This window comes from Carassius auratus, unplaced genomic scaffold, assembly GCF_003368295.1.
Source record: "Carassius auratus strain Wakin unplaced genomic scaffold, ASM336829v1 scaf_tig00216614, whole genome shotgun sequence".
Classification (NCBI taxonomy): Eukaryota; Metazoa; Chordata; class Actinopteri; order Cypriniformes; family Cyprinidae; genus Carassius; species Carassius auratus.
The window spans coordinates 160,395-173,183 of NW_020528662.1; the positions used below are offsets into that span (position 1 = coordinate 160,395).

The window sequence follows — 12,789 nt, forward strand, 5'->3', positions numbered from 1 at the left end:
TAAAATCAGAAGTTCCTTTGCCCAATTTAATAAAAGCGCAATTCATGTACAGCAGAATTTCTATCTAGTTGCACAAAGACACTTTGAAGATTCCCGTAATTAAAAGAGCACTTTGTTCAACCTAAAGGTCACCATGCAAAGTCATTGACTGCCCTGAAATTGAACACGGACACTTACAGATGCAGGATCCTGCAGCAGTTCTGTTTACTCCACATGATTTGATTGGTGCGGTATGGGAGGTGGGAGGCCTGACTGATGGAGAAATGGTGGGAGGAGAGTTAATATTATCAAGAAGCCAAATCTCAAAAGCTCTGATCTCATCTGTAGGCACCCGGAGAGACACTGGGTTTAGACAGCCTTTGAACAGCACCACTGACCATGCTTCAGGATTTACTCTCTGTGCAGTTCCCTCCACCTTTTGAGAGGCACTAATGTGAGCTCTAATTATGTGGAATGGCGAGGAGCAAATTAAAGATGACCATAAGCAAGTTTGGTTTAATAGGGCTTAATTTGGCTAGCTAAAGCTACTAGATCTTAAGTTGAACAAAAGGAGGACACGGCAAGCTCATTAATCCTTTGTAAAGTATTGCAGGGTTACGACAATAAATTTCAGACCTGAGGAAAGAGTCGAACTTGTGGTGCTCGGGAGGAGCAGCGGCAAGGAATGATTTTTTTTTTTTTTTTGATGAATTCACTGTTGTTTGGATAATTCAATACGAATAAATAGTATTCAGTAATATTTCCATTTATTTGTATGCAGTGTTTCTGTTGTTTTAGGTCCTGATTTACTAAAGAAAATATCAAATCTGTTAAAATTGCACAATACACACATAACATGAGCTGAACACCTTAACACAATTTGCACACAAGTTGGTTGTGAATTTTTCCGATATGGGGAATTAAGCAGACTTCTACCATCTGGTGTGATTTCCTGATTATGAATTAAGTTTGAGTTCAGTACGTTATTATTATTATTATTTATTTTTTCAGTTGTTTTAAGTGATTAATACATTTATTCATCTTGGAAACATTCAGTTGGTCAAAAGTGACAGTAAAGGCATTTACAATTTTACGAAAAACTTAAATAAACTTTCAAATAAATACTCATCAATGAAACTGAAATGTATCATTGTTTCCACAAAAAATATTAAGGTGTACAACTGTTTTAGACTGTGATTATACAAAGAAATGTTTTAAGACCCTAAATTCAGCATTAACTTTGCAGGAATAAATTACATTTCAAAATACATTAAAAACAGAAAACTGTTTTTTAGGTTGTAATAATATTTCACATTATTTCTGCTGTTACTGCTTTTTTGATCAAATAAATGCAACCTTGGTGAACACGAGGCTTCTTTCAAAAACATTAGAAAAACAAATATTTCCGATCCTAAATTTTGAATAGTAAAAAACATTATTACATTATTAAACATGCCAAAACATTATTATTATTTTTTTTTTTTTTTAATTTATTTTTTTGTACAAAAATATTACATGCAAAATCTTTAATTCACCCAGGGTCGTCTGTCAAAGAAAATGTGAGATGTAACATTGCAAATAATTTATATATATTATATAATCGTATTACATCAACTGCATGCAGTGTACACTCAATAAATTCAGGAGGAATTAAACAAACATATATTTTGCCAGATTAAAAAAAAAAAAAAAACAACAACTGCCAGATAAAACTCATCCAGAGGATTTGAAGTTGTTCATTATTCTGTTTTAAACTTACACAAGGCCGTGTGTTTCCTTTGGCACTTCACCAAAAATTACTGCCCAAAATTCTGGGTTGTCACACAGCAGCTGCTTTTACAATCTGACTCATATCTGAAAGGCATGGTTACATTTTCATGCTGTTTAATCGTGAATGTGAGGTGCAACATATTTCCTGTGACAACCTGCCCAAAAGACAATGCATGTATTAGCTCCTGTTTGATTATTATTACATTTTTTTTAAGGTTTATGGTGTTCTCAGATAGATGAGCATGCCATTTTGAAAGTCCTGCATTGCAGCGATGGTGTGCAGCTGGATGTTTCCTTTCTCTGTAAAGTAACTTGAATGTAAAGTAATTGTAAAGTAAAAAAAAAAAAAAAATGTAGAGGACAGTCATGAAACTGGGAACATAGAGGACAGATTTATTGAGCTTGCTTTTCTAAAGTCCAGCTTATCTAAACATGGAAGTGTTTGAGGTAAACCATTTGAGATCATATTGAAAATTCTGATTATCAATTCAGTTATATTTAGTATTTTGGCAAAAGTCTCAGTTTGGTATAAAGCACACTTCATGCAATCATAAATATTATATTATTATTTACTCATATTTCAGTGTTTTTTTTTTGATCAGTGTTTTTTTGAAACGATGAAAGTCAGTCAGGTCCAGTATTGTTTGGAGCACAGACAGAGACAATATTAACACCTTCCCAAAAATAAAACCTCTTTTTTTTACCTTCCGCTGTCTTCTAGCTTGTATTTGAATATTTTTCTCCCCCATGTTTCCTTATTTAATGCTAATGCATACCTCCATATCTGTTAAACACACAGATATTATGACAGTGAAAGAATTTGTTGATTTCAGTCAGTTCAATCTCAAAATACCAGTATGTTGTGCTTGTCAGTTGTCAGCATAATTTAGCTTTTAATTCATCCTAGTTTGGTACTGCGTATCTGGAAGCCAACTGCATGTCCATGCTCATCATTTTAATTATACGTAGTCTTTTGAAATGTAGCATCTGGCATGTTGCAAGCCAAATCGGCACCTCCCCAAAGCAGTAATTGACATGTTACAGTGCCATTTACAAAAATACATTAGTGCTATTTTTGTGCCAATTTTATGATTGCCACACAAATGTATCTGTATATTCTCTCTTTCTGTCTGTCTAATAATAAGAGAAACTTGCTACATGTGTGAACATTCTTTTAGTATTCTCAGCTTTAAATTTTAAGCACCTCCATTCGGTGTTATTGGAAAAGTACAAATTAAGATGACAGGTAAAGTTTGTCAAAACAAACCTGGATTTTAGCTTGCTGTTTTAAGTTTAAAATCATTCTAAAAGCTTACTGCTTGTAAAAGTATTTACTGTTCGTAGCTGGGTGGATGGATTGAATACTTGCTGTGACATTTCTAGGGTGTTTGTTATTTCATATCTGTCCTCTATGTTCCCGGTTTCATGACTGCCCTCTACATTTCTTCATAAAAGTTACATTACAGAGAAAGGAAACATCCAGCTGCACACCCTCGCTGCAGTACAGGGCTTTCAAAATGGCCTGCTCCTCTATCTGAGGACACCATTAACTTCCTATGGCATTGCTGCCAAACTCTCTAGCTTGTTGAGCAGCAGCCCGTATCTGTGTACCATAGTGTTTGTAGACCAGAGTGCAAAGAAATTAAGAAAATTAAGTAAATTATGCAAACATTTTATTGACACCTTAATTAAATATACAGTACTATATACAGGCTTTTAGAGATCATTCAAAATACACATGCCTACTTCCTCCTCCATATCTTGTGTGCATTGCCAGGCAGGATTTTATTTAGATTTCTGTCTTAACATCATGAGACTTTCCACTTAAAAACATGTGCCCTTTCCTAATTGCTTTCCCTCTCCTCTGGGTTCCAGCCTTAACCAGTTTCACTTCCATTCCTTCCCAGTGTGTTTTGAGCTGGGTTTAATGAATTTTTCAGTGGCCTTTGTTCTCATTAAGACTTTGCAGAGTCGTGATCAGGACTACCTCTCTTAAAATCTCCCAGTTGGGTGTTTCTATCCACAGCAAGAAACTCAAAGTACTACCTTTCTCCCAGCACTAAATTAAAACATCACACACAGGCTGTGAACAGTCTGATTATTTTTAAAAGCCTGAAGTCTGAGCTATTTTCAAATGTCTCTCTTTTTTAATGTTCTTGTTGCTTTCAATTAGAATTATAATTTTCTCTTATAAATGGAATGTTTATTTCAGGTATTCAGTATGATGTGATATTAGGACAACTTTAATGTAAAACAAAATAATTTATGTATGTAGAATTATTATGATTTATTTATTTTTTTCTTTTCTGTTTAAGCATCTTCACCATCTGTTTGACTGACCAGCAGCAGGTCGGGAGTGTTTGGACAGACAGTTCTGTTTAGTGGCACAGAAATTGCACAATTCTGCCTTAATCTAGAATGTGTGAAATTTGAGCAAGTATTTTTAGTTTTATTTTTTTCAGCCCACATATTATGATTAATTATGTGTGAAATCATCTCTTAATTACTTTAATTTATAACTGGATATCTCATTATCTTGCCTGAAATGGGATATCAACTTCACACAGTTTACTTATTAAAATGTTCCATTTCCCAGGTGTTTTTTAAAGACGTCTTCTATCAGTATTATACTCTATTATAATCTGTTGCTGGACAAAAGCAGTTCACCTAGTTTTACATTTGAAATTTTTCTATTGTCCATTTTGAATTTTTTTTTTTTTTCTCATTTGATAGATAATCCCAACTGTGATGCCTAGAGCATCTTATAAAACTTGCATGTTGTCTATAATTACCTTACTGCTAGATGTTATTGCTGAAATCTCCCTCTTGTATGTCCGTTCTTTGTCTGTGCACATGATTAATGAAGTCACGTCGCGACTGAGGTTTTTCTCAGGAGACTTTTCTGTATGCAGTCTATATTTTTAGATTTTAGATTACTTGGGAAAAGTAACAAGCATTAAAAGCATTAGACAACATGCAAGTTTATCTGTTTAATAGTTTCTTTTTGTAATGCATTTAAATTTTATATTGCTTTATTGTTGTTGATGTTATTGCTATGCACCAAAATTCTGTTTTAATTCACAGGGGTTATAAGCAGCAATTGTTGCCCTGTAAAAAAAAAAAAAAAAAAAATATATATATATATATAAACTTTAGAGCAATATGCATCATTTTTATTTAATTTATTGGCTCCTTAATTTATTGCACATTTCTATTTAGCTGGACCAGCTCTGTGGGGAAATGAACCTTTTATCAGATATGACTTTGACAAGCAATGCAGAGCTTTTAATATTTCAATATGCAAGTATCCATTGAACCGTGAGCTTCAAGTTTGACAAGAGAAACAACTTTTTTACATTTCTATTAGATGTGAGGAGGAAATTCCCCCTGGTGCTCAAAAGAATTTCGGTAGAATGTGATTCACTGAACCTTCCAGCACACCCAAAAGGTCGTATTTGGAAACAGTTTTTTGAGGTTTAATTTGCCCTGGAAAACCTACAATGAATATGATTTGTAATGTTCTCTGTTACAAAGAATAGCAGATATTACTATTATTTAGCCAAGTAAATGGCTGTTTTCTTTATAATTAGCTCAACATTTTGAGTCATCCAGAAAGCGGGGGTATTTAGCACTGTAGACCTCCACGTATATAACTATATGTCGAATATAAATGACAGTCGGTTCCACTTCAGCCACTTTTCATTCTCATATTAAGATGAAGCACATATTGCAAGCCTCTGGCTTTTTTTTTCCTCCCCCGTTTAAGCCCAATTATTTATACAGTGCTCTGTTTATTCCAAGATAATATAATTCTTTCATCCAAGTCCATTTTATAAATTAGATATGACAGTAATGCTTGAAGAAAGATTTAGACTGTATAACGTTGCCTGTTACAATTTTCTGAATGCTCGCTCATTTGCTAGATGATCTTGTAGGCATCATTCTAGCATTTTGTTGCATTCTATGTATTTCCCTTGTGTGCCTTCTAGGTGCTTATTTTGCTTTGAAAAGGAAAGAGTTTATTCTATATTTTCCTATTCTCCTTTTATTCATGCTTTTCTTTGACATTTTTTTATATCGCATTGTTCAGTTTCTATACATGTATACACTCGGTCCCAGAATACTTTAACCTTGATCTAACTTAAGATACATTGAGAGATATTGAGTCAGATCTTCTATGCAGAATGCAGAGTTTGTGCATATTTGCGTTTTTCGCTGTTGTGTCAGTTTATCCCCTTCCATCAGTCCTTCTCTCCAATGGACACTTATTATTAGTCACATCACTCTGAAACTAAACTATATGTAGTTTAACCTATCTTTCCTTTTTCCTTGTTTAAAGTCAAACTTTACTTTCCTCAAGACTATAGTACTTCGTCAGATCTAATTTAGATATATAGTCAGTCTTTTGTGCACTGCTTTTTTCAGTTTGCTTTTTCTTTTTCTCTTTGAGCTCCTCTACCTTCTTTTAATGCTTCCCCATGATATGTATGCCACATTATGGAAAATAATCTCTTAATACCATTTTAAATGTATCCTATCCACTTACACTTTCACTCCTTGCTTTGTAATCATATTCTATCCAAATCAAATAGTAACAAATAAATAGAATGTCTATTTCCACTAAGTGCAAATAGTGACTTGCATGAGTTCAAATCTACCTCAAGTTCCCAATTAGCCAGCAATTTATGATTTTAATAAATAAAATCATATACATTGAATATGAGGCATACTGTTATTCAATATACATTAATATGCTGAGGTGAAAACAGTGTTTGCCACTATTTGTATTAAGTATAATTACATAAATTGAATCTAACAACATTTACACGTAGTGCAAAGAAAATACTATTTTCACTGTGGAAATAGCATCTAAAGCTATTTGCGATTAGTGCACTTAACATTCAAACACTTTAAGCCTTTGCTAATATAGCAACATATTTTGTACACTGTTTATATACATTTTTATTTAAATGACTCGCTAATCGCAAAAAAGGTGGTGTTTCATGGCAATTTGATCAATAAAATGAAATCCATTTAAACAATAATGCTAAATGATCAATGAAGAAAGGCATTTTCATATGTTTTTTTCTGTAGATTTTGCTACAATGATATGCCAGAAATGTAGGATTTGTGTGATTGACAGGTGAACATGAGACTGTGCTTTAAGTAGATTGTCTCCTTTATCTTCTGCTGTCTAGGCAGAAGAACTTTGCCCGTGGCATCGAGCAGCAGCTCCCGGATGGCATGGTGGTTGCATCTGTGCCGAATGAAGCCCAATGTCATGAGGAGCTGTCTGACCCAGTGCCTGATCCAGAGTACCTGACTGGTAAGAACTTCCTGATCAATCACTGAGTGTCTCAGTGGCTAGATAAATGTGTGTGTGTGTGTGTGTGTGTGTGTGTGTGTGTGTGTGTGTGTGTGTGTGTGTGTGTGTATGTATATAGGTCTAGATTATACACACACACACACACACTCCCACTCCCTCAGATCTGATCAGATCAGATCACACAGATCTGTATTACAAGGTTTAAAAACAGTTCAAATTGATGAATTGTGTAATCTGTTACTTTAGTCATTTGAGGAGCAGTGCTGTTTGATTGTGTTAGCGCTAGCAGTGTTACATAAGATGAGTGACAATATCTTATGATAAATATTATAACTGCTTCACTGAGGCCACCTCATGAAATAGCAGGCTAAAAGGCTTTATCTTGTCAGTTAATGACTCATGCTTAGAAGGGCTTGGCGTTGTCTTCTGTTGGCTCAGAGTACTGAGTCATACTGTGTATATTTCAATAGAAGACCAAAAAGAATAAAAACTTTGTGAAAATATTAACAAAAGTGAAAGTAAGTGTGCCCCTTTGAATAAGACAAATATGATTTTTTTTTTTTTTTTTAACGTATGGACATTTTTATAATAAAAAAAAGATGCTGTGCACTGAAGCCAGGACCTGAACTGTTATATACCGTATTTTCCGGACTATAAGTCACACTTTTTTTCATAGTTTGGCTGCGACTTATTCATCAAAATTAATTTGACATGAACCAAGAGAAAACATTACCGTCTACAGCCACGAGAGGGTGCTCGATGCTCCTGTAATCTACACTGAAGACATAGAGCGCCCTCTCGTGGCTGTAGACGGTAATGTTTAAGACGATTTAGAATGTTTGGTTCTAAATAAATGCGACTAATAGTCCAGTGCGACTTATATATGTTTTTTTTTCCTCATCATGACCTATTTTTGGACTGATGCGACTTATACTCAGGTGCGACTTTAGTCTGAAAAATATGGTATATAACAGTTCAGGTCCTGTCTTCAGTGCACAGCACATATAGTTGCACATCATAATACAGTACAGCCTCTAGTACTCTCGGGATTATTTAATTGTTTTTTAAGAAGGAAATAATATTCAAAGCGAAGTATTTCAGGTCATGTCGGTCCACATCCATTTTCAGTGTTTGTGTTTGTTCTAATATGCTATAAATTTCCTTAAAACTCACAATCATTCGACTGGTTCACATTATCTCCTGCCAAATCATGTGGATGATGAAGAGGCAGAAAACAGAGGGTATTCACTAAATCATTTTTCAGGAGCTTCTGGATGCTGCTGCCTCTGTCAGGACTCATTAGCTGACCAATCTGACTCCCCTCTAGAGTTTACCGTGGTACAGGTATTCTGTGTGGCAGCCCCTTACCCTATATAAACTTTTATGCTCCTGTTAATGAGAAAGAAAAGGGGAGAGCATGGAAATTCTGTACCGTCAAATGAGGCTTCAGAATGCGGCGTCTTTCATCATTCTTTTCCCCTCTGGCTTCGGCCACCCATATCATACTGCCAAAGAATGAAGGATTACAGTCCTTAAGGTCTGGTGTAAAATAAACAGCAGGAAAAGCCAAACAAAATCTAAATCTTCTGTGCTTGTTTGTTTTCTTGGTCCGGCAGCTATTGCCAGCTACAGCATGTTATGTAATTTGCATATCTTTGTGTTTCTTTATATATTGCATCTTTTCATGTGTATTTTGTCATAAGTCCTTGAACAGACTTTATGCATTGCTAAAAAATCTAGTCTGAATTTTTTACTTAGGATGCATATAATCTGGAGTTGCTACCAGGGTATCAATCAATTAACTCAATATGTGTGTATGTGTGTGTGTGTGTGTGTTACATACACACACACACACACACACACACATATATATATATATATATATATATATATATATATATATAAAACACAAATTAATATACAATTTTCAAAGACAGTAAAGCACTGAATAGACATGCACAGATGAGACTTCATAAGTCAATGTTTATTAGAATTTATTGTATTTATATTGATTTATTTTATTTTATTTGTAAATTATTTTAATGTAAATTAAGATAAAAATGTAAATTAGTGAGGTGTATGATTGTACACAAAAAATAAGCCTTAATACCTCACACAAATGGCCTTCTCATGTAAAGTTTTGGTATGTTATTTTGCAACAATTAAGTTTATTATTATTATTATTATTATTATTAGCAGTGCATTACTAAATATTTTTATTTATTTATTATTATTATTATTATTATTATTATTATTATTAATTGTAGCAAACGAACACTTCACACAATTGCCAGCCCCAGTTGTTGGACTGCTAGTTTTGCCCAGTGCTAAATTTAGAGAAGGAAAAGTTGACATTTATCACATTTTACAGCAGTTTTATTATGGCTAACTTGATTCCCTAACCACCATTCAACTCCAATTTGTAATCCAGTCTAAAGGTCATAAGTGTATGAAATGGTCTGGTGTGGGTCTGTAATATTGCTTGAGCTTCTGGGGAGTGCAGGTGCATTCGCTCAATGAAACAATGGTTGACATTGCTGGTCTTCAGACATAATAGTCATGGCATCAGATGAGATTTATGAGAGGTCATATTGGATACTTGCGGAAAGATTAAAATGGGTAATCTTGAAGAGTCATCCTCTGTCAGTCATGCTTAAGGCCTTGGCTGTGAAGACAGAGGTTATTTATCTATTGCAGTGTGATGTGCTGCAGGCCTGGGAGGGAGGCATATGAGGCAGGTGGTTCAGTGCGGAGCTCTCCAGCCCTTCAGACTTATCACTTCTGCACCTGATACTTGCCAAGCTTCTCTATTGCGGGAACTGCAAATTATGCATAATACATGACTCATTAGTCATATTAGACACATGTACGCTATTCTGACTTGTAATTGCATGCATTGAAAGCTCTTTGGCATGCACTTCTTCTGTCCTTTCACCAGCAGAACACTTTGATTCAAGTCAAGCTATTTGTGTTACAAGATTATTTTAGAGGTCATCATGGTCAATTTAAATGTATAGAAAAAGGGAATTAAACAGAAACATAAAATAAGATACATGTCGTTTCAAACCTGTGTGACTTTTTTTTTCTTTTTTTTTCTTTTTTAAGTCATACAGGTTTGAGATGGGTGAATAAAGGATTATATTATGTAAATTTTGGGGTGAATTATCCCTTTGATCTACTAATGACAGTTGTCTTGAGCATGTAAATGGATGTTTCTGATTGGCTGATACACAACACCAGCTTTACCATCACAGGACTAAATCACATTTTAAAGTATATTGAACAGAAAACAGTTGTTTTAAATTTTAATAATATTTTAATGTTTTTATTTTTGATTAAACAAAAGGAGAGCATAATAGACTTCTTTCAAAAGCATGAAAACATGCTGTCGACCCCAAACTTTCAACCATAATCAATTTGATTTGCAGGGAAAATTACAGGATTCATTTTTCCTTGTTTTGTTTGGATTATTGTCCTTTTAAGTAACGGTAAAGTTTTAAATGAATTTTCCTTCTTGTTGCTGCTTGTAACCTTGTTGCAAAATTCTTTTAGGCAGCATTTAAGAAGTAGGATAAAAAATGTTTAAGCTGCTGTTTTAAGATAAGCTTTTGTTTCTCGCCCATGCCCTTAATACATCATCACTGTGTTTTTCCCTTGACTGTCTCAAGCTGTCAGTTCTGAAACTCACCTGAGGTTAAATTAGCTACTAGCTCAAGTAATTGGGTATGGTACGGGCAAGTGGCACATACCCGAGCGTTCTTTGAAGTTGTCAGGCCTCTGCCACCCTCCCTTGCTGATTTGGGCAAGTTGGTGCAACGGTCAGTGTATTTGTCACTATGTCAGCACTCCCGGAGTCGTTCCTCCCAACACTCTCAGGGCAATGCATTCATCTTTCTATTCATCTCTGGGCTGGAAGTCATTCATCATAGGACCAGAGGACTCCATCAATTATTCCAATGGGAAAGGAAGAAGGCCGAGAAGCTTTGAAAGGCAAATACATCTTGAATTAATTGGAATGCAGGTAGAAAGCACATTGGCACCAAGCAGATTTCCTGCTGGAAGAAAGGAGGGAAATCATCTCTGCCTCCTGATGCACGTGGTGACTCACATTCACGGCCACAGATAGGGATTCTTTGAGGGTGGGGGTGTCCGGGTTAAGCAATGCTTGTCTTTGTGACATACAATTCGCCTGGGGTTTCATGCAAAGGCATGCACATGCCAGCACGGTTTCGTGGCAATCGGAAAATACTAGAAGAAATGACTTCAAAACACACATTACATGATGCATGAATACATGAATAACATAGGTGTTACAGCCTACAGCACTGGGTGGTGAACGGAGGATGAATAGATACCACTGATCAGGGCTGATTATATATATATATATATATATATATATATATATATATATATATTAGTGCTGTCAAAATTAGCGCGTTAACGCATTCGATTAATTTGAAATATTTAACGCGTTAAAAAAAAATAACGCAATTAACGCGGTTGCAGTTTTTTTATTTCCAGTTGTGGCCTATGTGTGTTCAACGTGCAAAGAAATATGGATAAGACCAAGGAAGGACTTTTAGACGGAAAGTTTCAGTATAAAACTCTGCCGGATTACTCTTCAGTCTGCCACAAAAAACATTACTGTTCATTCAGTCTGCCACAAGAAACAGCAACATTAAAATCATGAACTCAAATGTCATTGTTTAAAAAAAAAAAACAATGACTGTAACAGTGCGTAAATCAGACCTTTCTGTAACGCTAACGTTAATAAGCTTAAACGAAAATAACGAAATAATTGTGTAGCGGAGTATTTTTTGTACACAGTGCCGCGAACTGTCAATCACTCCTGTACGCGTGCATCACTGTCCTCCTCAGCTGCAGCAACTTGCGCTCTCTCTCTTCATCAAGCTTTAAAACAAAAAGGGGACAAAAAGATCATATTGTCTTTGTGCATAGGCTATAGATTAATTAGATAAATTAATATCTAAATTTGTGCCTTGCCGTCTACGGTATTTTTTAGAACTTAGAAAAAAGATGCTGCAGCCAATGAACAGCCAGCGGGGGCTGCAGGACGACTCAACCTCCGCAGACAGTTTTTAATGTTTATCAGACAATAAATACTCAAGATTTTGCTTTAGTATAACTCACAACGAGTTTCACACACCTTCTCCGGCCACGTTGAGTTGTTGACACTTAACAGTGGGAAAAGCGACACATGCGCTATTCACTTGTATAACTTAAGGGTGAATGGGTAATGTAGTTTCTGCTGGGTGGGATGAATTAGGAAGCTTGCATTGTGAAGGGCGCTCTGAAAATCGGCAGTGCAGGTAAAAGATTAAAACCTCTATTAAAACAGATGTCCAAATGAGCGTACCGGTACGCTACAAGCACGTTCTGGGCGCACGGAGAGGTGGCGGTACGCTCAAGAGCTATATTTGGAAGTGGCGGTACTGAGTACTGGTGCATACTGGCCCACTTAAAGCACTGGCAATGACTATACTTTGGAATTTTTTTTGCAGTCCACTTAGAATTCAACATGGAAATCATTTTTGTTTTTTATTGGCATTGATTGTTTTGAAATTCAAATGGTACTTACATGCCTGTGTTTTTATTTCTGTAATAAATATGGCTTTCAAGCCAACAGTTAATTTGGAGGATATTGATGGTTTATTGCAGGTATGTTGTTTACATGAGAAAATCTGTGTTACAAG

At 35.3% G+C, this 12,789-nt stretch overlaps 1 protein-coding gene across 1 annotated transcript in view; it reads left to right on the forward strand.

Annotated features, from left to right (window-relative positions):
• Positions 1-12,789, forward strand: part of LOC113098690 (astrotactin-1-like) — a 123,815-nt gene that overhangs the window by 94,489 nt on the left and 16,537 nt on the right. The window contains exon 14 of the mRNA XM_026263720.1: positions 6,948-7,075. Within this exon, the coding sequence (XP_026119505.1) occupies positions 6,948-7,075 (128 nt within the window). The remainder of the gene's footprint in view (positions 1-6,947; positions 7,076-12,789) is intronic.